The sequence below is a fragment of the Sapajus apella genome, unplaced genomic scaffold (genome assembly GCF_009761245.1).
Source record: "Sapajus apella isolate SASKATOON/1434 unplaced genomic scaffold, GSC_monkey_1.0 scaffold69, whole genome shotgun sequence".
Classification (NCBI taxonomy): Eukaryota; Metazoa; Chordata; class Mammalia; order Primates; family Cebidae; genus Sapajus; species Sapajus apella.
In genome coordinates this window covers 1,234,175-1,259,803 of record NW_022437009.1, presented here as the reverse complement: position 1 = coordinate 1,259,803, position 25,629 = coordinate 1,234,175, and the positions used below count along the sequence as shown (strand labels likewise).

Here is a 25,629-nt window from a genome sequence, read left to right as displayed (position 1 = left end):
CCAGCACCCCACGTAGTCTTTGTTAACATGTAACTGGACCATGTCATTCTCTTTAGTGACCACTGCTGCTCAGAATTTAACCCAAATTTCTTTCCCAGACTTGCAGAGCCAGCAGGCCCTTGCTCTGGCCTGTCTCTCCAACCTGCTCACACTCCCCTGCCTTGATCCACGGGCTCAGGGCAGGCTGAGCAACTCAAGCAAACTGAGATGCTCCCAGTGCGGGAATGTGCCCAGCTTTCTATGCTCAGGCCACTCACATCTGCTCTACAACCTGATTTAAACGCTAACTTCTCTGCTTTGCACATAGCTGACTCCTTGTCCTAAGTCTCAGCCAAAATGTTATCTCCTGAGAGAGATCTGCTCTGATCATCCCCTAAAATAAAATACTTCTGCAACTCCTTTTAACTGCATCCTTTTTCATTCCATCTTTGCTCTTAACGCAATTGGTAATTACACATGTATTTTTGTATTTACATGTTTACTAAATGTAACTCCCCCTGGACCACAGGTAGGAACCATGTCTGTTTTATATACCATTTAATAAAGCAGAACTTAGTGTGACATACTCAATGATTATTTATTCAATGAGGGAGTAAATGAATAAACGCTGATGTGAGAGCCAGGGCTCAAGAGTACCAAAGCTTTAGATAATCTAGACCAAACAATGCTCTCGATTCTATTTGCTTTCACTACAGGCATTATAGACAAAAATCCTAAGTGTTCATTCAGTCAAAACAAGGTCTATTAGCAACCTCCTATGTGACTAAAACAAGTCTACTGGTCTACATGTTCAAGCTTGGTCCAGTAATAATGAGAAGGCAGGGAAAATGCAGAGGTTGTAAAAGCATTTTTCTTTACCGATTTTATTTGGAAATAACGTTATACTGACTTGTGTTGTTTGAATTATAGAAGACCGAGCCACAGAAGGGGGTGGTTGCCGACTTGCCACCATTAATTTTAATCATTGTCACGGACTTCTTGCCTAGTAACATGGAGGCAGTTAATAAATGAGGTATACTTCACAGTGCACAGGGCAGACGTAAATAGCACAACTTGCAAAGGAAATGAAACTTGAATATCCTGAGTATGGTTTTACAGTACCAAGCCTGAAAGGGCCTTCTCTTATTAACACTCTTCATTATTTTTATTTTGTACTATATTGCTTGAGAGGTTTTCCATACGGGGGGAAACAAAACAAAACAAAAAAACCTTAGCCCATATGAAAAAAAAATCCGCCCTGATTTGACCCAGCGAAACGGCTCACTAGTCTAGACCACAATGAGTGGCTCAGAAATCCTATTGGATTTGCTCACACAAATCTGGCTCTGGTTTCCGACTTCCTATCTGGTTCATGTAGCCAATTCTCATCAAGAAATAAGACTGTGTTACCTGGGGAGAACAGGGCCATGTCTTTGAGAAGTCTAGTTTCCTGTTTGAAAACAAAAATCAACATTCAGCAGTCTTTTGCCCTTAGAGAAGACAAAGACTTTGCAACGTAAATTTCTTCCTAATTCCATGAGGATATTTTGGCTTCAAATTCTTCTACGAAAAAGCATAGAGCGTTGAGTCACCTTTATTCCCACATCTAGCACTTTATACTCCATGAAGAGATTCTGGGCATGCTGCACCTTCCTCTCTGCCATAGACGTGCCAAGTTGGCACACAGAGAGCAAATAATAGTAATAATAACTTCAGTATGCTAGCAACCCTGGGAGTCTATTGATCAGTAGCAAGCATGGAAGGAAGGAATGGAAAAAGGGGAAAGAAAAGCATAAAATATTCCATGAAAATAGAAAAGCTCTCTTTACTAATACTTATATGCAGAGAAACAGAACCAGAGATATATTTAAAAAACCAGTGTTAGAGTCATGTTAGCTAATCATTCATTTAGTTTCATTTCAGTCATTTGCTGATATATATTCAGTGCTATGCAATATAGGGCAGACAGAACTATCTTAGAATTATGGAGCTGTGCTTCAGAATGTTATAGGCCAATTCTAATCCCTTTCCCATCATTTGAGGAATCAACATTAAATCCCATTCTTTCATTCTACCAAATGGAGACAGTTAACATCTATCTACTCTCCCCTGTCTCATAATTTCATAAATGAAGGGACATTTTTGTATCAAAACAGTGGGAAAGACAAAAAAAAATCTATTAAAGTGAATATCTACGTTCATGAAAGTCCCTATACTTCTTTATTTTTCTCATTTTTTAGTGGACCATAAAAAATTTCTCCATAGACTAGTACCGATTCAGACCAAATCATCAATTTGCAAATGAGAATGCTAAGGTAGAGTGATTTGCCAAAAGCAGTACATCAACTGCAGAGTTGGCAGTAGAATTCAAGTCTCCTAACTCTCAAATTCGTGTTTTCTACATCACCCTGTTTATTTGTAAAATGTACAACTTTTGTTCTTAAAAAGCTCAAAATATCAAGGGGAAGATTGGACAAGCATGCCAGAGTTACAACATGATGAGGTCATGAGAGAGGTGCAGAGCCCTAACAGTTCTAACTGGGGAGAGCTCATTTGCAGCTGAAAATGTGAAATAAAGTGGTAGGGGATGGTATTTTCACCGAATTTTTGAAAAGTACAAAAAAATCAAGACAGATAAAAATGAAAGGAAAGGGCATTCCTGGAAAAGAAAACAGAACATAGAGAGGCAAGGAGGCTACAAAGTTCAGGCAATAGTAAAAATCTAACCAGATGGCGACACTCTTGGGGATGTGTGATGAGGAATAACAGAAATTGAGCCTAGAAATGTAGTTGGTGATTAGCCACAGAGGAAATTATTGGAAAAACTCGGGGTTGAGGACTTGACTCCCCAGGTGCTGAGGAGTCATTGACAATTTTTGGCATAGAAATGGTGCATATCACTGTGCTTCACAATGATGTATAGGATGGCTTGTGACACATTAAGCTTGCAGTCCAGGTGACCTAATTGGAAGCTATCATAAGAACCCAAGGTGGGGGTAGGCAGAAACAAAACAAGGGCAAAACCAATCAGATTAGAAAGAAGAATGTATTCTATCAGTAGAAGCAAAAGACATTAGTGGCAGACTGAATGTCTTAACAGCCAGGTGTTCAACTTGGGTGACAAGATGGGAGTCAATAGGAACACAGAGTCTAACAATGGGAGGCTCACACCCGTAATCTCAACACTTTGGGAGGTTAAGGTGAGAGAATCGCTGGAGCCCCGGAGTTCAAGACTAGCCTGGGCAACAAAGCGAGACCCCATCTCTACAAAAAAATTAAAATAATTAGATGGGCATGGTGATACCTGCCCTGTGGTCCCAGCTACACAGAAAGCTGCTGCAACAGGATGGCTTGATCCCAGGAGGCCAGGGCTGCAGTTAGCCATGTTGACACCACTGCACTCCAGCCTGGGTGACAGAGCAAGGCCCTGTCCCAAAAAACAAACAAACAAAAAACAAAAACAACAGGAGAATTGAAAAGAGTCACAAATAAATAGTAAGTTGGGGAATATTTTGTGTACAAAACACCATGTTCATACCCCTCAAATGTAGACTTACTAAAAATGTATTGGTCTAGAATATCTGGTGAATAAAAAAAACATTTTCGGACATGAGCCTCTGATAATTTTCAGTAGTTGAAAATCCTGGTGATTGTCTTGGTTTATAACAATTGCTCCCAATCCTCATTAAAAATCATGCAGAAAAAAAGAGGGCTAAATTAGAATTTCACAGCTATCGGGGACCTTGTAAGTAAAGCATAGGCCAACTCCTCGTTTTCTAGAAGAAGAAAGTAAAGCACAATTATTGTAAAAAACACAACTTGCTCAGAGCAACATGTGTAGCCAGTAGAGAATTTAAGACCAAAACCCAGGTCTCTAAATGTCTGGCCCATTGCTATCTGTGGAGCAGGACACTGCTTTTCCTTAGAAAGTCTGGGCAGTGTTCCATTTCCGTTACACTCCTTCTACTGTCTTTTCTTCAGTGTTTCCCCAAACGAGTTCCTGAGAACATTAACAACCTACCACTAAATTTTTTCCTCTTTACTCTCTCATAGCCCTCCTAACCATGTCCTTAAAAAGAAATAGATGAAGTAAATAATTTTGTCATATTGATTGTTCTCATTCCAGAATGTCAAGAAGAATAAAAACACAGTAATAGGTGAAAATAGCTCACAAAAGAGAACAATTTATGCTACATGGCATCTTCAGAACAAGTCTGAAAAGTATAGCTAGGTAACAGCTCTGACCTATAGGGTGCAAACCTCAGGATTCCTGGGGGAAAGGCCCAAGGTTATTTTGTATTACTAGATTATTACTGTATTATATCATATCTACGCAGCCAAAAAGAACATTAAATAATCATGCTTGTTGATTTATCCAGGGATTAGGGGCTTGTTAAACAGGCAAAAGCTGTCATCTTGATCCCAAAATGGACAGCAATGAGTATGACTCATCTATTTTGAATGTCAGCACATCATGAATTTACCAATATGATATGACGACAGAGAGATCAAACTAGTTACCTATGGATTATAATTCCTTTGAGAGCCATTGCAGCTCCTCCAATTTCCAACAATGCACTTTTTTCCCTAATAAGCAATTTATTCTTTAAAATTGCTTCTATGCCCCACTTTTCATGCCTGTGCAAACCCAGCCACAGAGAAACGTAGGCTAACTACTGCTAACTAGATGCCAGGCTTGTGTCCATGAATTTATACATGTTCCCTCATTTAGTCCTCATAACTATGAGACAGGCACATTTTCAAGACCAGAAACACAAATTGAAAGGAATTAATGCCACATAGTGTCAGAGAAAAGATCAGAAATCAAACCAAGTTTATCTGCTGCCCAATTTTATGACCTTAACCATGATGTCCTGCTCCACTTCGGCCCAGATGTAAACAAAATATTTCTATGAGTAGAATGTACTCATATGCTAGAACACTGTCTGTGAAAGAAGGTGAAGGATGTGAAGGAGATGTCAGAAACCCATGCTTGGCCCTCTTTCATTGTCAAAGTGAGTTGTAGCTTTCTAGTTTCAACTTGGGTTACAATAATGGCTTTCCTGGCCTCTACAACTGATCTCAGTGAGGCAGTAGAATGCTCATTCTTCAGTGTTCTGCAAGGTAAATTCTGATGTTCAAATATTTATTGTCACATCACTGCCTTCATCAGAAACTATTTAAAATGGTGGCTGGAATATTCTTAGAAGAGTCTAATCAGTTATCCAAAGAACTCAGACTCTTACTTCCCTTCGTCTGAGCCAGAACTAATCCCAAAGTTCTGGTTGCTCCAAAGGCCATGTCTGTATTGATACTATTTCTTGTATCATAACTTGAAAAATCTTAATTATTACAGTTTTCTGTGTGGATCCTTTATGTCCTCTGCAATTTTACTACCTAAGGAGTTTGAGACAGTTTATTAGCTTTTAAATAGCACCCAAACCAAACTAAACTCTTCTATAGATCAAATGTGCTATCCAAAAGGAAAATCTGAAGTTGGAAACAATTTACAGCTGCAGAGAAAGTCTAACACTGTATACACTTTCTCATTTAGTGAACTAACGGCTGTTGTATGTCAAATTCCTCTGAAAGTAAATAATATCTAAGGAATCTTATCCAGAAGAACCACAATGAGTCCATACTTACATAATTCACCTTCAGCTGCTTGGCACATAATAAGCACTTCACAAGAAGAATAAATGAATGTTTTTCTATCCATTGCTTTCATTGTTAGAGCACAAAGCAGAGTATCCAATACAAAAGATATTGAGTATAATAGTGTACATTCACTTTGCTTCAGTAGGCCCCAAATTAAGCACATTTTCAAGCAAGATAAACAAACAAAACATGTCTTTGTTTTGAAAAAAGGTTCACTGCAGTATCTTTATAATTACATATTTTGATGAACAATTAAATCCAATCCAATTAACAAAAATGACATCCTCATGCAACTTTCAGGAAGTTACATAAAGTGAGACCACTTGTAAGTCCACCTAGCCACCTTGCTCAAAAAGAAAAATTTGGAAAGCCCACAATAATTTCAGACTTTACTTCTCCTCCCCCCTCCTCTATACATATTTTTCCTGTATTCTTCTGGCTAGTTCGTGTGTGTGTGTGTGTATGTGTGTGTCAACATCAGAAAAGTGTCAACTCTTCCAGGAAAACATTCTTTCTTCCACAAAGCAAGAAACATCTCTGTCATTGAACTATTTCATTGTACTATCATTATGTATTTATATGTCTTTCATCCAACTAAAATTCTTCTTTTCTTAAACAAACAAACAAAAAAGCATCTTAATCAACTCTATTTCTGTGCTAAACCTGGAACATAGTACGTTCTCAATAAATATTTATGGAATGAATGAATGTATTACGGATATAAAAACTTACAGATCTTAGGATGTGGCTGGTGGTCACACAGAAGTAAATTTAATCTGAAAGTGTAAGTGGAAGTGGTGGATCTTAAATAGACCCACAACAGCTTGATGACTTTGATGTAGCCTGGTGGAAGGATACACAGAAAACTGTAGATAAGAGAGAAGGCATGACTCAAACCTCAGTACTTGCAAAGGAATTCCAAATGACGAGGATCATTTGCTGGGATGTAGTAGAGATCATGAACACAGGTGCAAGTACAGAGAATAATATAAAAATAATTTAATAGGTTTGGTCCTCTTGGTCAAGATCTTGTCTCTGATCTAAACCTAGACCATGTAAGCTCTTACTAGGCACTACCATACTGTTATCACCAATGCCCTGTGTGTACTGCAGAACTGTTATATCTCATATTAACTCGTCAGTGCCATGCAGGACTAAGCACTTATTGCCAAAAGCATGAACAGACTCTTTTGAAAGGAGATGTAGCAGAAGGCTCTCAAGGGCCATCTCTTACCTGCTGGTTCTGATAGGCTGTAACTGTGGTGAACACAGTCTCAGGAAAGTTGAACGTTTTCACCCCATCCCCAACAGGAACAGGCTTAGTGGGTGAAAGGTCGCTGCTGAAGTCTTTGCGAATCACATGAACTCGAGGCTGGTATTTGTGCATAGAGTGCAAAATGATCTGAAATAAAAAGGCGAATTGTGCCAGGCTTGGCTTTAAAGAACCTACATTCTGCTCTCATGCAAACAAATCACTAAGTAGAAGCACTATAGAAGAAGCATAGATTGAAGGTGAGATGTACAGAAAGCTAGAAATCAGTATACTTGCCCAGGAAGGACTAAGTGATTAACTAGCATTACATGGAACCAAATAGCAGGACATCCTTATCATGGATGGTAGATGTAATATGTTTGCTTGAAATGGACAATGCTGAATGACTACTCTAGTACTAATGGACAACACTTCATTAAAAGGTCTCAGAACCGAACCTCTGCCATGTGACAAGTTGTCCCTCCAGCTTCAAATTTTCAGCATGTGTTCAAGCTGTCTTTTAAATTCTACATCCGATTATGCATTCATTATTAGATAGGTGAACATTATTTTATGTTACGTGAGAGTAAATGGTAGATATGGGTTTTCGCACCTTCAGAAAATTGTTGTTTCCTTGAAGGTGGAAGGAATAGTTTTAGCTAATTCAATTTTCCCATAGCACCCACTATGAGTCCTGCCACTCAGTTGAAATTCAGTATGTGTTTCACTGCCAAAGATAAATTAATAACATCACATGCTCTAATTATACCTGGAAAGTCTTAAGAGTTAGTCTCCCCTATAAATTCATAAATTCCTTGACAAATTAGCTGAAATTGTCATTCACTTTTTTCACTTGTTTTACTGCCTTGTGGGTTATTTGAATGTTGTGATTTCTTTTACCACCGGTTAATTTGTCGTGTTTCTCTGTCTTGCCTCCTCGACTGGACAGTAAGCCTCTGAAGTACAAGGACTTTATCTGATAAACACAACCTGATGCATAACAGATGTTTGCTAAATGTTAGATTTGTAATAAATGGAATTTAACTGGAAAAAAAACCACTTTTATGCTTACTTACTTAAAATGACTTAAAGTGGCATGGAAATTCTTATTTCACCTATTTGAAAAAGCCTGGGGCTAGCCAGCTCTAAGGCAAATCGGGGAAGAGAGAAAGAAAGGGGAGATGGGATTCCTTGACTCACATGTCCTTGATCATCCAATTCATTGTTGGTGAGCTTGAGTTTGTCGAAGCTGACCACCTGTCTCATCCAGGTGTCTCCAGAAGCTAGAGAATCAGGGTGTATATAAACTCTTGGGGGCACAGGGGAATCAGCATTGCCAGCCACCATCCACTTGGAGCTGTGATACACATATCTGAGATAAAGAGGAAGAGAGGGGAATTCAGAGACAGAGGCAGAGAAGAGACAGTGGCCCAGGAAATAAATTGAGACAAGGAAGAGGAGAGTAAAACAAAGAGATGACATGAATGGAGAAGTGATGGGAAAGAAACAGAGAATCAAAGGAGGAAGAGAGAAGGGTGGATAACCAAGAAATTGAAATAGAGACAGAAATGGACAAAAAGATGGAGTGGGAGAGCAGAGAAATATTGTGGTTAATGATCAAATCTACAGCCCTTGCAAGGAAAACATTCTCACAGTCCTCTTTCTTTCTTCCCTGTCTCCATGGCATGCACCCCTGTGCGCACACAGGCATCCTGAACTCACATGTCTAGCTATAGAAAAGGCATTTTACTGCAACCTTTCACCTTTCAAATGCAAACCATATAATCCCTTGGCCATTTGTTCAGGATTTTGTTCCTTATTAAAAACATCTTCCATATTGTCCTATAAAATGCAGCCATGTGCAGAGCCCTTCCAAGTCTCTCAATGGTTAACCATTTCCTTGCTAAGAATCTGGACTTTGGGGCATTTCTGTGATGGGCCTTTGCCTCACTGCAGCCATTCCAGAAACAATGCCAAATACCCCCAGTTCACATTGTCTTTGATGAACCCATTTTGAATATCATCTTCTACATTATTTTCCCACAAAGTCACTGGAAACAGGATGTTGTTTGGTAGCAGAGGAAGTCTGGTTTCCCAACTTGGCCAATTTTCTCATAGTTCAGAAGAAACATCTCCATGGATCTGGCACTTCCCTGCTTCTCAGTTCTAAAGGACCACATGGGACCTGGACCCTGAGAAATAGAGGCACTCAGTCCAAATCACAGCTCCCAAAATCCTCTAAAACTAGCTGGAAGCATCTTTTCTCCTAAGTTTTGAAATCCAGACTGTGTCTCTCTCGGCCAGCTGTCTCCCTGCTTGCCATACTAGTCCTAGCCTTTTTCATCAACTGTTGCCTCCAAATTCATGGGTTTAGGGCCAAGTTCTCAGACTTTAGATATTTCAAAAATGAGTAACGATTTAATGATTTTAGTGAGATCTCAAGAGAACAAATAAGCCATAACTCTTTTTTTTTCTGGCAAGAGCTATGTATAAGCCATCCAAGATACACAAGGATTACGTTGGCTTTTAATCAGTTTGAGGGAAAATTACTTAACAAACTCACTTACAACCCATATCAATGAATAATAATTCTTCGTAAGTAGATATTCTTCTTAAAATTTTACCCAGTTCTCCTATTCTTCCTCTCCATCATCTATGGGGTGATCCATCAAATAATCATTTTAATGTGCTTCATCGTTCCACCTCACCTTCCTCTCTCCAAAATAAATCACCTCCATTCATTTAGTATTTCACAAACCAAATTACTCAATATGCTAATCACTTTCAATGTTAGCTAAATTAATTTTAGACTTAAGATCCACTTGATTTTTGCTACCTCGTGGGGCACTATAACCCCATTCTGTCCAGGGACATAGGGGGGAATCCCAGACCAAAATTAACACTTTCACCTGGTTCTCTGACATATTCTCCATTCCTTGTTCCCTGTACAGTGTGCATTGCTGAAATGCCTCCTCTAAGGGGTCTGAAGAACTGTCTTGGAATGCTGGTAATACCCACATTTCCACATCCCAGAGTTACTGTTACCTGTATCTTTTATTGTCCACAGGCACAATGTCCATTGCTATGTAGTATTGCTGGTGTGGATCTAGGCCAGTGATTTTCACTCTCATGGCAGGAAACATCCTCCTATGAAGAGGAGTAAAACAGAAAGCTCAGAAATCAGAGTGGGAGAAGTAGCAGGGGTAAATGCTTAAAAATGTATTCTTAATAGGTACTCTAGGCATATCAAATTCCAATGTTCTCTAATCCTCAAAGTTGGCTAATTTTTTCCACTTTGGAAATTACCACTATAAAATATACTGGAGACTTACACTACTGAAATGGTATCTCTTCTTAACTTAAATTGACCTATTTGATGATTCATACTATCCAAGGGTTCATATCACACCCTGTTTTGTATTTTTAGTTAATGTTTCTTATGATATATATGTATGCATAGACATGTGTGTGCATGTGTGTAGCCACGCATACATTTCCTATTAGCTATAATCTTTTTAAAGGTAAGTACAGCAACTTGCACTCTTCTTACAATCCAAAGAGCTTTTCAGTTTATTGCAAGTGATCATAAAATATCTTCAACTGAGTTTATTTAAAAACAACCACTCTAAAAATATTCTCTCAAGAAAAAAAAGAAAAAAGGAAGGCGCTGCCAATCTCCAAACAAATAGCCACCAAGATTTTTAATGCATGAAACTGTAGAAAATTTTCTGCAAGTTCTCAGGCTGTCAACGTGTGTGTCAGAGGAAGGCCTCTGTGGAATTGGGAGCAAATACCAAATGAATTCTAGTGGCCTCTGGGAAATACCTTGTTTCTACCACAATGGCTTGTTAAACTTACCAAAAAGCAAGTGAGGTCAGGATACAGCACTTTACAACTTCTCTCATAATTGAAGAGAGGAGGAGACAGAGCAGCCCAAAAGAGGTATTGAGTTTCAACAAGTCTAGAATAAAGTTCACTATTCTTCTTTAACCATAAGAAAGACGAAAAACATCAAGCTCAAGCTCTTTTGTATCAAGCCAGGCATAAAAAGTCCTCAGTTCAAAAATTTGGATTGCTCTGAATGTGCTCTAGGCTACTTGTATACAAAATACTGCATTAAGCTTAACCATCTGGGGCTAGTTAGTTGAGTTGGGCAGAGCACAGTGCTAATGAGGTCAAGGTCACAGGCTTGATCCACATATGGCCTAATTGGCTTTGCTCCATTTCATGGCCATAGACCATATCCTGACCTCAGACAGCCATCTTGCAAATATGCACTGGTTGGTCACAGGAGAGGCTCTCTGTGCTAGTTACACACTTACCACTCATCCAGGGAAAGCAGCCCAAAGGGCTAACATCCCCTGGCAATAGGTCAGTAACATTATAATCATATCTGAGGGAAAGCACAAGAGGGATCACGGTCCTTTAATAGAAATGGTGGCTAATTCTTAAATAGTTAAAAAATTAATACATACATAACTATTTCATCTTTCTCCACCGTATTACTCTTCAGAAGCTTCTGTGAGTATCTCATTTAAAATTTTCTCCCCCTACCATCACAATGTTTATGTAAAAGCCTCATACTTTTGCCTTATGGTGGGCTAATTAAATCTGATGATGGAATACTCATACTGACTAAATCTAACATTCACTATAGGTTAGACGCTTTAATTCACATTAATTCTTTCCAAAAATTTGGGAAACTCGATCTACACATTTAAATACAGATCAGTAATTCCCTTTTTAATAACACTGATTTATAGCTTTCCTGTATATGTAAATGTTTGAAGGGCATCTTGCCAGAGATGTGGCAAACGTCCTCTCACTTACTGAGATAAGAAAATATGGTTCTCCCCAGTCACCTACAGAGCCTGTATTACATGAATGAGACAGATTTCTTTTCTTCATAACTTTACAAAAACAGGGTTAGGTGTTTTAATTCAACATCTGTTTTGTCTGGAACAGCTATATGACCTTGAATGGAGAAGCTACCGATCTCTATAGACTTCTTTTCTTCATGACTTTACAAAAAAAGGAGTTAGATGTTTTAAATTCAATATCTGTTTTGTCTGGAACAGTTATATGACCTTGAATGGAGAAGCTACCTGTCTCTTTCCAGGACCCAACTTCTAAAATGAATGAACAATGTGACTTTGGATAAGCCATTTAACTTCATCACCTATAAAGCAAAGGAAACAGGCTACATATTCTTCTACAGTGCCCTCTTGCTTTAAAATTCTATGACTACCTTTGAATTCTGTTCTTAAAAATTTTGCATTTTTTTTTGTCTGCATTTTAGCATAGACTATCAAGTGAAGCCACAAAATTCTAAAGAAAACTTAACCTTTCATGTTTCACAAAAAGAGATATGTTTGGTTTTAATTTTATGGCTAAATTTAGGCCAGTTCTTTTGTCTTCTAAACCCGTTAATCCTTGCAAGCACCTCTGTCCATGGTGCTGATTATGCAGGTTGGGTTGGTATACTCAAAGATTGAGGGCTCTGTAGATTTCAGTAGTTCTGAATCAATAGGATTACATTTTAGCAGGTGGGGGGAGGTAGATGGTGACTAACATCATCTAAAAGAAAAGAAAGCCATATATAACTAACATAACTAAGAAGATGGAGATTGGAATTAAAACGGAAAAGGATACTGACAATACTGTCTAGGAAGAAAAATGAGTGAGAAGCAAGAAATCAACCAGGAGAATGAGGAGGAATAAAGAAAATTCACAGATGAGAAAGCCTTATATGTATGTTTCTGAGTTGCTTCAGAATTATCTGAGGAGAATGATAGTAACAACAGTTGAAGCAACTGAATACAGAACTAATTGAAACCCTAAACAAAGGATTTCAATTACTACTAAAGAACAAACTATGTGTTTGTCTTGAGGCATATGTAGATTTATCCAGATATTAAGGTGGATTTGTGAAATCATAGATGTGTAAATGAAAATACTGCAGAAGAAATTACAAAATGAGTCACAAGAAGGTTGTCAAGGAGATGCTCAAATGAACTCAATTCACTGAAGCACAGGGAATAAGGGAGTGATATCAGGAACAAACATGACTATAATACACAGACCCAGGAGTAATAAAGTAAAAACCCCAGAATGAAACTGGAAAATCTTATAAACAATTGTAATATTTTTCCTTTCTCCAAACCAACTCTTCTACCAAAAACAAAACAAACAAAAAGATTCCTTGAGTTACTTTGTTTTTTTCCCAAGCCTTCACACCCCAAAATGTGGAACAGAAGTACACTGAGACCCAAGCAACAAAAAAGAGATGGTACTGGACATAATTATCTAGCCCAGCTGCTGCCCCTGGGAAGTCTTTAGTGGTTTTATTCACTACTGACAGAAGGAATAGAGTTCCAGAAGAGAAAGAAAATAAACAAAATTTCAGGTTTATTTTGACTTCATGTTTTTGTCATATCTTATTGTATTTGGAGGTTTCCTTATATGCACATAGGTAAAGTGTACTCAATCAAAATGTCATTTTACTTTAAATGGCTAAGTTCATGAAAACAGCTCATGATCAGTAAGATGGGATCCCCATGACATGTGAGATTATGTACAATGGCCTTGAAAATACAAAAGTAGCATAACTGTTTTGCTTAATTTCAATGAACTATTTCTATATGCTGAAATGCTTAGTCCAAATTTATTTATTTATTTTTATTTTTGAGATGGAGTCTCACTCTGTCACCCAGGCTGGAATGCAGTGGCGCGATCTCAGCTCACTGCAACCTCTGCCTTTTGGCTTCAAGCAATTCTCCTGTCTCCACCTCCCAAGTAGCTGGGATTACAGGCACATGCCACCATGCCTGGCTAATTTTTGTATTTTTAGTAGATATGGAGTTTCGGCATGTTGGCCAGGCTGGTCTCGAACTCCTGGCCTCAGGTGATCCACCCTCCTCGGCCTCCCAAAGTGCTGGGATTACAGGCATGAGCCACCGCGCCCAGCCCAAATTTAATTGTATCTAAATCGTTTCATTTTGAATCCAAGGGGCTAACTACAGCCATTTCTTAACAGTTCAAAGTTGAGACCACTGTTTTAGAGCCGCTTAGATTTATACAGAATTCTGGAGCTGCCTCTTAGTACCCATGTCCCTCAGCCAAGCTAACTAATGTCTTTCATCCTCTGCATCCTAATCCATGTATGGAATGATTATGTCCAACCTCATGGGATTCCAGTAAACTTCCAAAGACGTATGTTGAGTGTCCAGCATAAAATAGATACTTAACTATGGAGAGCTGAAACATAGCAATAAAGGAGTAGCTTAACTAAAAGTGTCTACTTTAAGAAAAACTGTGTTTTTAAAACTTTGTAATCCTAGAAAAACAGTTTTGCAAGAAATTCCATAGGTTACCATTAAAGTTGTGTAATAATTTCAAGCCAGTGATGAAACACAATGGACTGTCAACAGGGCTCAGAATATGCAACAAGCCAATTCTTTTAAAAAATTATTACGAAAGCATTGTTGCTTGAAATACTTTAGAAGATGCAAGTTGTTATTAGAGAAGCAAAATTCTTGGAAGTATTTAATTGTGAAGTAAACGCTTGCTTTGGAAATATACATATTGGCTCTTAAGATACCATGGATTTCTAGTACTAGCTGAAATACACTTGTAGGTAGAAAATGTTTATGATTTACATGATTTACATTTGATTGGCCCTTGGAGGAAAATAACACAGTCACAGCAAACACAACAGAACCACTTTACCAAGATGTCCAAATGCAAAAAAGTGAGTGCAAGCTGCTTTGGTTTCATTGATACCATCACAAATAAATAAGAATGGAAGAATGTAATGGTTCCTACTTCTGCAGATTCTTTAAATCTGACCACTCAAAGGAATTTGTCCTTACCTGCCTGCTTTGGTGATAATCATTTCAGTTCCAATATCATGGAACCGCTTCCAGAGGTCAGCACATTGAAGCTCTACTTGAATCTCCTCCATGGAAGACATGGCAGCAGGCACAGGGCCTGCAGCGCCAGAGGCCAGGTCAGTGTGAGTGCTGAAGGAGCAGGAAGTCCGCTCAGTGAGCACCTCAGAGTCTGAACCAGTGCTCTGCTCGGAATCTGCAAAATAAACAATCAAGCCTTAGGTGAGAAACTGCTGAGCTCCCCTCACCCCTGGCCCTAAAAGATGGGGGTGGGGAATGCAGTGAAGTGGGGAGAGGGGTGAACAAAAGGAGACTTAAAGCTGGGAAGCTCCAGAGCACAGCACTCAGGGTATTTTATTATTTTTTATGGTTTGTTTTTGTGATTTATGACCTTCTTTCAGGTTTCATGTTTCCAACATGACATCTGGCATTTTAGTAAGTTTTAGCAACAGCTGAAGAAAATTGGTCCACAACAGGCAATATAAATAGTACTAATGTCACCATGTGGAAGGGAATGAGGCCAAACTGGGGCAACAAAATAAATGCCAAATTAAACTAAAATAATTATAGGTTATAGGTCCAAACCTAGATTTGACTATCTCATTTGTGTGAGTAAAGATTCAGTGCTAACAATATGTTCTTCAGTTCCATACCACTCAGCATCACTGCCTGTCAGTTATTTTTAAACACAGAAATTTTTCCTCTACTTACATAAGTCATGGCCATGAAAAGTAATGAAAAGCTGCTTGGGATCTTTAGAAGTATTTTGTCATATATTTGAGTAAATGGTTTTTCCTAGGAGTCTAATCAGGGCATTTCAGATGGGAAAAAAACCTCTGTTGTGAGGCGAGGATGTAAGCATATGGAAAAAGTTACCCAAAAAGGCAGTTGAAACAAAGGGAGTAAATGAGTTCAGGAGACACCTTGATTGGTTTCTGAAGTATGGGCAGAGGGGAGGGGTGATCCAAACAGGAAGGTGGGATTGAGAGCAACCAAATAAAAAGTTGGCGTGCTGGGCCAGATGGTCCTTTCCTGTGTCTTCTGTACTAGTGAAGAGAAGTGGGGCTGAGGGGGCAGGGTAAGCCAACTGATGGAGAAGGCTAGGGCCAGATACATCAGGGAAGATTTTCTGGAATTTTAAACATTTACCTTTAGGAGCTTCATGCCAAGAATTGTGTGTCCTAAAATTTTTCAAATTCAGATAATCTAGTGTAATCTCCTAAAATCAAATGACACTGCAGGTCAAGCCTAAGAATCCATTTCTCTAACCTACCCTTAACATCCAGAATTCTGATTGCTTTCCTTGAAGATAAATACATACATGAGTAAAGGCTGGAAACAAGTGTTTTACTCTGACAAGTGACTTTTCATTGCTGTCAAGGGTCAGAGCTTCTTGAGCATCAGTCCTTGGCACTAGTAAGATGGAAAAAGAATGAGACAGAATGCCAAATCACCTTGCTGCCAACCTCACTTACCTGCAGCAGGTTTGCAGCCCTGTGATCAATACATCCCACGTTTCCTTTACTTTTCTTTCCCTTGGTCACTGACTTTTTTCTCTTGCAACCCAGGCAGCATCTCTGGCAAGAATATCTAACAGCTGTTTCAAAGCCACAGAAAACAAAGTGCCCACAGGGGAAAAAGTGTCATTTTTCTACATCTTCCCAATTCCTCACCAGTTGCTTGTGAAGATACTCAGGTGCTGAAGAACCGAACCAAACTTCTAAATAAAGGGCAAGTTTCTGACCAAAAACTTCAGTTTACCCATTAACACTACTTTAGTCACTATTTTCATTTCCCCTCCCCCTCTGCATTCCCCACCACCACCAAATAAAACAACTATAAAGTTTTATAACTAGGTTTTACATGTCTATGCACATAATTTTATACCTAGGACTGAGCAGCAGCTATTTTTGGTCTTCTCCAAGCACTGAAAAGTAGAAGTACTTATCTAAGATGAGAGCTGTTGCTGAGTGACAAATCTATATCCTAGCCTGATTCTATATGCCTTTCAGTAGCAGAGTCATTATATCATCACACACTCAATCAAATACGCTAATTCATGTCCCCTGAGACATGGATTCCCAAATCCTATTTTGTTTCTGGGATATTCTAAGAGCTCCTCACTTACGATGGATATTGTAAATTTTTCAAAAAACTCCTCAAAACAAGATTTCTAAAATATATTATTGTCCTGCCTTTGGAAGCAAAGAGTTATGAAATCCACCATAAAGTGCCACAATTATAAAAAATTGGAAACAGACACCCTAAGTAGGATCCAGCAGAAATTTTGGACATATGATTTCTCCAATGTATGTTTAGGGAGGGGAAAGAGGAAGGAAAGGTATCACTACACTATGAGATAAATATTTAATGGTAGCTAAATTGAGGTTGAGATTGGAATTGGGACTATGGCTGGAGAATTATGAAATAAGTGACTCTACCCTTAACTCACTATGTCATCTAGACAAAACAGGGGCTCAAATATAACATCAAATGGATTAATGAATAACCTTAGACAAGCCATTTAACCACAGGGGCCTATGTCCTCAATGTGCAAGGAGAAAGAATGAACTTAAGGATTCTACCTCTAATGACCTGAATGTAAGAATCCTCCCCAGTACAAGTGATAACCCAGGTAACCAATTAGAAGCATCAAATTTAAAACTCTTTGAACAAGGCAAGTTAAATAAGGAAAAAGACTGGGGGCTCAGATTCACATTACCATAGGAGTTAAATAATTGAGTGAGTATTCTATAAGGGTTTATAGTTTCAATCAAATCAATCAATAAGCACCTATCAGCATATGTCCTTAGATGAAGTACCATGCAGATAATTAGAAACAGAATCCAAGACCTTAAGAAGTTTCCCCGTTAGTGTTGATTAATTATGTGTTTATTGAGTGCTTACTATGTGCCCAGCACTGTGCTAGATTCTGGGAAAATAACAAAGTACATAATGGGACCCCTCTTTCAGTGCAGTACAGTGGAGACTAGGAGCATTCAGAAATAATCAGAGAGCAACACAAATAATTGCCACACAGTTTTCCACACCATTACATATTGTCTCGGATGACTCTTAAAAGTCCAGAAATGAAAGAGATCTAAGAGGGCTAGAACACTCCTGGGGAACCCATGGTTACTAGAAAAGAAATGGACAAGTCTGTGGAGGCATAGGCAGTATTTGTCCATGAAGAGGATTTTCGAATACAGTTATTTATTTAACTGGAAATACCCTGAACTTCTAGATTTTCACTCTCTCACAAAATAGGATCCAGTGACTTTTATATACAGAATATAGGCAACAGCCCACATGTGCACTAACATGAATGCACCATGCAATCTTCTATTCTCAATTATTTCTTAAATATTATAATCTTGAAATAAAATTACTGTTACTTTTATATAGGTTTTTTTTTAAAAGCTTCTAGAAGTGTTAGGAGCACCTATGAGGTAAGCTACCCTACAACACCCTTAAAATAGATATCTCAGAGTCAAGATTAACAGTCTAGGTAAAAATAAAATTTAATCCTTTGTAAAACATGTTTTTAAATCATATTTATAGAAAATATTTTGGCTAACCAGATCAAAATATTTAGCTATTAATTATGATGTATAATCAAGTTATCTAAGTCATGAAAGAAACACAGCTGGTTATTTTAATAAAATCGGATCATCCATTTAGAAATACAATCAGTCAGTCCCTTAAAGATCAAAAAAACACCTCTGTGTTTTCAAGTTCATTTATTCTTGGCAATTTGTGACTTTCTGTCTTCAAAAAATAAGCGTTAGAAACTCATATGAATGATGCAGAAGGATTTCTTAGCTATCACATACTGTCAGAATAGTATTTCAACAGAAGGAGTTTAAGTAAATCAAGAACATAAAATGTTACACATAACCAAGGCAGCTAAAGGAGAAAACTTAGGTAACCTGTGCTGAGCCAGTTACAAGTCACTGGAGAACATAGTGTACACAGGGCCAAGGCAACATATCTATTCTCATCCCAAAGAAAATCCTTTAAAAAGATTTTAACTGTAATTTTACTTTCTATCTCTGACCTATTTCACTTTGATAAAATGAATACTGTAATACTAAGTTTCTACAGAAAGTTGAGTTTAGCTTAAAGTAAGTTCAATTCTCACACTAGAAATAACAATAAAATAATTTCTTAATTTATATTTCACACATTACCTAATATTGTCTTCCTGTTGATAAGGTAGACATAGCATGTATTTTTATGTCTATTTTGTGGATAAGGACATTGAAACAAGAGGAATTGAAAACTAACGCATACTAGAATGTAGGTCTTCTGCCTCCGGATCCAATGGTCAGGTCTCCCCAAAAGCATACTAGGTTCAACCCAGCCAAAATAGCTGACAATTCTGCAACACCCCTTAACTATTTTAACCATCCTCACAACTAAAGTGACCTAAATATGTTTGATCTTGGCCAAGTCACATGACTATTCTGGTCCCCAATTTCCTTAATCTTTACAGCACAGTACATGCACATTTAATTAGAAGTGCTGTAAAGTTCCTTTTAACTCAAATGTTTAATGGGTGGATTAGTACCACAGCTTAGAGACCACCAAGTCTAACAAAAGCAAACCAACTACAATAAATTTATTTGGTTATCATACACAGAAAATGCCTAAATTGCATATACTTTTATCCTAATAAAAACTTAATATCAAAATTAAGCATTCTGAAAGTATATTTTACAGGTCTGGCATCTCCACTTAACAGTTAATTTTGAGGAATTATTCATTACTACAGTAAACAAAGCACATTTATTCCTGTGGCTCTGCTACTGATCAGCAGTGGGATCATCAAAAGTTTCTTTGATTCACTTGGCCTCAGTTTCCTTATCTTTACTATGGGGTGATAATAAGGTATCATTCTGTTCAAAAACAAAGTTATATCTTTATGATAAGTCATAATGTAAATTGATAATAGTATTGACTTTGGACAATAAGATGAATATAAGCTCACAAGAACCATCACAAAGAGTTAATGGTCAACATTATAGCTGAGCTCTTAATATTTGTCAGGCACTCTGCCAAGGCTGTACATGTAAAACATCATTTAGTACAGGCAAGCCTAAGTGTTGTTATTAGTACTATCTCCATTTTATAAATTATTGATGACAGAGACCAGGTTACATCCATTCTACTACCTAAGGATTTCTGGCACATAAGACTGCCTTTAATTCCATTTTTCTGTCACCAAATATTCTGCTTTGCTTTGACTAGGTTACATATTAATGGACCAAGACAAATAAAACAGGTTCTTGCTCTGAAGGAGCTCACAATCTGGTAGAAAGGACATAGAAACTGTTAAAGAGGCTGACTATGCTAGGAACTCCAGCAGAGGTAGGGGCAAAGTGTTGAGGAGCTTTGAAGAGGAAGAAAGTCAATGATAAGAGGATTGAGAGGACTTTAGGAGGTAATATTTGAATATGGTCTTGAAATAGAAGTTGAAAATGAACAAGTAATAAAACGATAGGGAAAGAATTTCATGTAGTAGGAATAACAATGATAAAGGATTTGGAGTTTTAGAGAATTACAAACTGGTATGTCAGAGTTTAGATTATGTAAAGAGAGAGGGGGTGTAAGATAAATGATGAAGGTGGAAGGCCAGGTTCAACTCCTCTAAATGACTACATATTGAACATTTGCTATTGTGATAGTCACTCTTCTCTTAGGACATCAGGGAACAAATAAAAATTTATGGCCGAGGATCTTGGGTATCAGAATATGGAGTTTAGACTTTATCATCGTCATACTAAAGTTTTCTTTCACATGCAGGTAATGATAGTTCTGTCTTCTATTCAGAATATGAATTCCATAAGCTCAGTTCAGTGCTTTTCCACGTCTTGTATGAATGATGCAAGATTACCTGGTTTCAATGTGAAATGTGTAAGATGACTGTAAAGTCAGATTACAGATGTAGAATGTTCTGAGACTACATGCACAGTGCCACTTCCGTAAGACTGGACCTCAGCTGTCATATTTTCCCCAAGGAAGAAAATAGTTTGAGACAATTAAAGGAGAAAAACACAACCCAGATGATAGACAATCCATCTTATTTTCTTTTCTGTCAAATACTGGTACACAACCACATTGAATAGTGTTTCCCACTTCTTGATCTGGTTCATCAATCCCAAAATCTCTAAAACCAAATCTCTCATGACTATCTCAGAGCTCCCATTCACAGAAGGGCAGATATCAGAATCTTAAAACCCAGGCAGCCCTCTCTGTACCAGGAGCACATAAGTTCCTATTTCCAGAGGACCTCTGCAGTGGAAATTGGTTGTGGGCTATCAGATTTTATCCAGTAGCTTAGAGAAAGCTGGTGACGTAACTTTTCATAGAGTAACTCTAATTATGGCAGAAGCAGAGCATTTGGCACTGACCTGAGTACGGACTGAGCTCAAATTTGATACCCAGTCCAGAGCTTCAAGGGAATGAACTATAACCCAGGTTGGATTAAACTAAAATTGTGATGATAGCAAACACTCAAATGAGCCTGTTTGATGGCTTTAGTAATGGAATGGAGTCCCTGAGCTCTCCATGCCCTCCAAGTTCTATTTGGGAAAAGGGAGTAACCTGAAGCCTGTAATTCTCATGCCAATAACCCAATTAAGGAGACTAAGGGCACATCATATCTCACCAGCTGCCTACAGCACTCCCCACCTAACAAGCAGCACCTCTCTCAGTGATACGTGAAACCATAGCAAGGACCCAAAGTCATCCCTGAGATCAAAGCCTTTGAGAGAGTCTTTGCAAAGAAGTGGCAGTAGTAATTTTTTATATCTATTTCTAGTTAAGGAGACAAAGGCTCAATGTCATTAAAGGTTCAACCTCTGTTTTAAGTTATTTGAAAAACCTTCAGATTGCTTTCCACAGTGGCTGGACTAATTTGCATTCCCACCAACAGTGTACAAGTATTTCCTTTTCTCCACAGCCTTGCTAGCATCTGTTGTTGTTGTTTTTTCTTTTTAATCATAGCCATTCTGACTGGTGTGAGATAGTACCTCACTGGGATTTTGACTTGTATTTCTCTGTTGATTAGTGATGCTCAGGATTTTTTCCTATGTTTTTTGGCCACTTACGTGTCTTCTTTTGAGAACTGTCTGTTCATGTCTTTTGCCCATTTTTAATGAGGTTGTTTTTTGCTTATTGATTTGTTTAAGTTCCCCATAGACTCTGTATATTAGGCATTTAACAAAAAAGACACATACATTTGTATGTTCATTGCTGCACTATTCAAAAGAGCAAATACATGGAATCAACCCAGGTGCCCATCAATAACAGACTGGATAAAGAAAGTGTGTTACATATGCATAATGGCATACTATGCAAACATAAAAAAGAATGAAATCATGTCCTTTGCAGCAACATGGACACAGTTGGAGGCCATAATCCTAAGTGAATTAACACAGGAGCAGGGCAGGCATAGTAGCTCATGCCTGCAACTTTAGCACTTTGGAAAGCTGATGCAGGCAGATCGCTTGAGCCCAGGAGTTTGAGACCAGCCTGGGCAACATAGCAAAGCCCTAGTCTTACTAAAAACCCAAAAATTAGCTGGGCTTGGTGGCACATGACTGTAGTCCCAACTACTTGGAAAACTGAGGTGGGAGGATCATCTGACCCTGGGGAGGTCGAGGCTGCAGTGAGCTGTGATTGCACCACTGAACTCCAGTCTGGGCAACAGAATGAGATTTCATCTTAAAACAAAAACAAAAACAAAAAACCCACAGGAACAGAAAACCCAGTATCTCATGTTATTTTATGAGTGAGAGCTAAACATTTAGCACACATGGACATAGATATGGGAACAAGAGACACTGAAGACTACTAGACAGTGGAAGAGTGGGGCATGGGTTGGAAAAATACCTACAGGGGACTGGGCTCACAACCCGAGTGATAGGATTTGCACCCTAAACTTCAGCATCACGCAATATTCTCATGTAACAAACTTTCACAGCTACTCCCTAGATCTAAAATAAAAGTTAAAATACTTTGAAGTTGAAATTTCAAATAAAAGATGAAATTACAAAAAAAAATTTGCTTTAGCCTAGAACAATATGCAAAAGTTTCAACCTCCAGTGCTCCAGCATGTTTTGAAGCTGGAAATGAAATAAAAGGAAGAGAAGTAGCAAGCAAGTACTATATTAGGCACTTTATATACATTATCATCTCATGCAGTTTTCACAGAAACCTTTAAAGTAGGCACCACTGCTGCCATTTTATGTATAAGAAAATGGAGGCATGGCATGAATAAAAGGCTTCTCTCACAGTATATAGATGGGAGGTGTCAAAGTGGTAATTGAATTAATCTGACACTAAAGTTGATGTTCTTTTCGCTATATTCTCATGCCCACTTTTCAGAACTAGGACTTCAGAGCTGTGCTGGTCCTACTCTGAGCTCAGAAATGCAAAGCGAATGCTCAGGCTGCTCAGTTAGAAGGTAGTGCCATGGAAATCAAAACTGTCAGTGTTTTCAGAAAGGAAAATTCAAACAAAGCTCTGATGGAAATTTTCCTCTCTCAGTACCAGCGCAGTTATATTCAGGGATATTTTAGGTCTCTTCATCAACTTAACATTATTTAGTAAATAAGTACAAGTACAAAAGTCCTCTTTTGCTGTATTTCACTTCCTATCCCCAGTCCAACCTAGGAAAAAAATCCGAATATGACAGACACTGAAGATCACTTTCAATGTCAAATCACCCTTTTGCTTTAGCCTAGACCAATAAGCAAACCATTAGAAGGTACTTGGAAGATGTTTGGGCTTTGAGAAATGTTTAATGGAAGCATTGAAAGACAGGGCAAGGCAGCTGAAGCAGGTCCTACTTGTGCAGAATTTGGTTTATTTAGGCTTAACTCAGGTCAGAGTGCAGGACTCAAAAGTTTCCGATGGTCCTAAGTGGGTATCTATGCTTGAAGAGAATTCATCTGATAATAATGTGTATGAAAGCACTTCACAAACAGTAAAGTATCAAATTAACATATAAGATTCTATGCCAATGACCAAGCATATCAGAAAGACAAAGAAAAAAAAAAAATAAAGAACAAATACGGGTCTGGAATTTTCTAAAACAGTCCTAATTTCAAATATTTTATCTTATTCTTCCCACAAAATTAATATTTATGAGACCAATTTTTGGTTTAGAAAATATTCCTGATGAACACACAGACAGTGCATAAATGGAATAATCCAAAATTAGCCACAAGCCACATGGAAATGTTCAACCTAAGTACCTCTTGCACCAGAGGTCCTTCAAAATTTCTTTCTGGTAACTGAGTGGTCTTCAAGATTTACCAATTTCAGGTGAGCAGCGGTCAACACAGGCCCCTTCCTTAGGCTCTTGGCATTTTTCCTGGGTGAAGCAATATATTAACTCATCCCCAAGGCAGTTTGCTCTTTGCAACCACTACTTCCAACCTCCCACCACCACTTCCATCACCCGCCACTGTCATAGCACCATTATGTATCTGCCATCGTGGCCTTTTAATTCTGTGATACTAAAAGTGGACCTTTCTCCAAAGGCCCTACAAGCATTTGCTTTATACCTTGTTAGAATGTTCCCACAGAGCACCAATACATAACTAAATTCATGCTATTCTTCCTAAACGGGAAGAACAAAGCAGCCAATTTCTAAACAAGTGTAATTTAATTTTAACTTCTGGAGAGAGTGCTCCTGGAGGTGGCAGTTTCAAAGATGTAAATAGGATAGACATTTGAGCACAGCCAGGAATGCCCTTCAAATGATCCCAGGAGACCACCAACTACACCAAGTTTAAAATCTACCCGACTCACCAGGCAAATATAGAAAACCACCCTGTTCAGTAAATATAACATGGCTGACAACAATGTAACAACCTCTCCAGTAATCTAAATTCATCCATTCAATCAATCATTCATTTGTTCAGCAAATAATATTCATTTTCTAGCCAGGGCCTGGCTGTGTGCTAGGTGTGATTAGGGGCACAAAACTGAATAAGAGATGATCCATGTCCTCAGGAACTTATACGATCATTTAGGAAGAGAGGATAAGTCCATAAATAAGTCTAACGAAAATATAATAGTCAAAATCCACCACAGCACACAGCATACTGGCCTTAGGATCCAAATCTCTCCTCTTTCCAACCATCTAACCTTAAGTAAGATGCCTAACTTCTTAAGTGTTAGTTTTATCATTTGTAAAATGAGGATATTATTCTTATCTACTATGTGAAACTTTTATGAACTATTAACAAGGTGCACATATATGTGGATTTGCATTAATACTTTATGAACAAAAAAGATCTAGACATATGAATGCTAATTTTTCTTAGAAAAATTAGCAACAGGATTCTATGGGAGTTTAGACAGGAGAGAAAATCTCTCCTAGCCAAGGGATCTTTTCTGGGCCTAATTAAGATACGTCTGTAAGATGCAACTGCAGAAATGGGGAATAAGGAGAAGGATCTTCCAGGAAAAGAGAATTTCATGGTAGAGGCATGGCAATAAAATCTACCAAACGTATTTAGAGAGCAGCAATCTATGTAATCCAGACTACATCTGTGTTATTCCTCTTGTATCCTCAGCACCTGGATAAGTGTCTGGCACCTATCATGCACTCAATAAAATTTTTTTGTTGAATGAATTAATGAATGAAATGCTGTATGTTTAGCAAAGTAAGAGAAGAAGACATAGTCAGAGAAGAGCTGGGCGGGTAGGCTGGAGCCAAATGCAGAATCTTGAATGCTATTCTTCTCATCTTCTTCCAGGAGACAAATATATCCCTAGTAATGAGGTGTCTTAATTGCATGACATGTTCCCAATGAAATCCCTATTAAATCCCAG

General features: G+C 38.2%; 1 protein-coding gene across 2 annotated transcripts in view; it reads right to left on the bottom strand.

The window, feature by feature from the left end:
• Window positions 1-25,629, bottom strand: part of TBX15 (T-box transcription factor 15) — a 107,285-nt gene that overhangs the window by 36,204 nt on the left and 45,452 nt on the right. For both annotated transcript variants that reach the window (XM_032249589.1, XM_032249590.1), the window contains exons 2-5: window positions 14,761-14,974; window positions 9,935-10,036; window positions 8,090-8,261; window positions 6,872-7,039 (exon numbers count right to left, since the gene is read on the bottom strand). In XM_032249589.1, coding sequence (XP_032105480.1) covers window positions 6,872-7,039; window positions 8,090-8,261; window positions 9,935-10,036; window positions 14,761-14,974 — 656 coding nt within the window. The remainder of the gene's footprint in view (window positions 1-6,871; window positions 7,040-8,089; window positions 8,262-9,934; window positions 10,037-14,760; window positions 14,975-25,629) is intronic.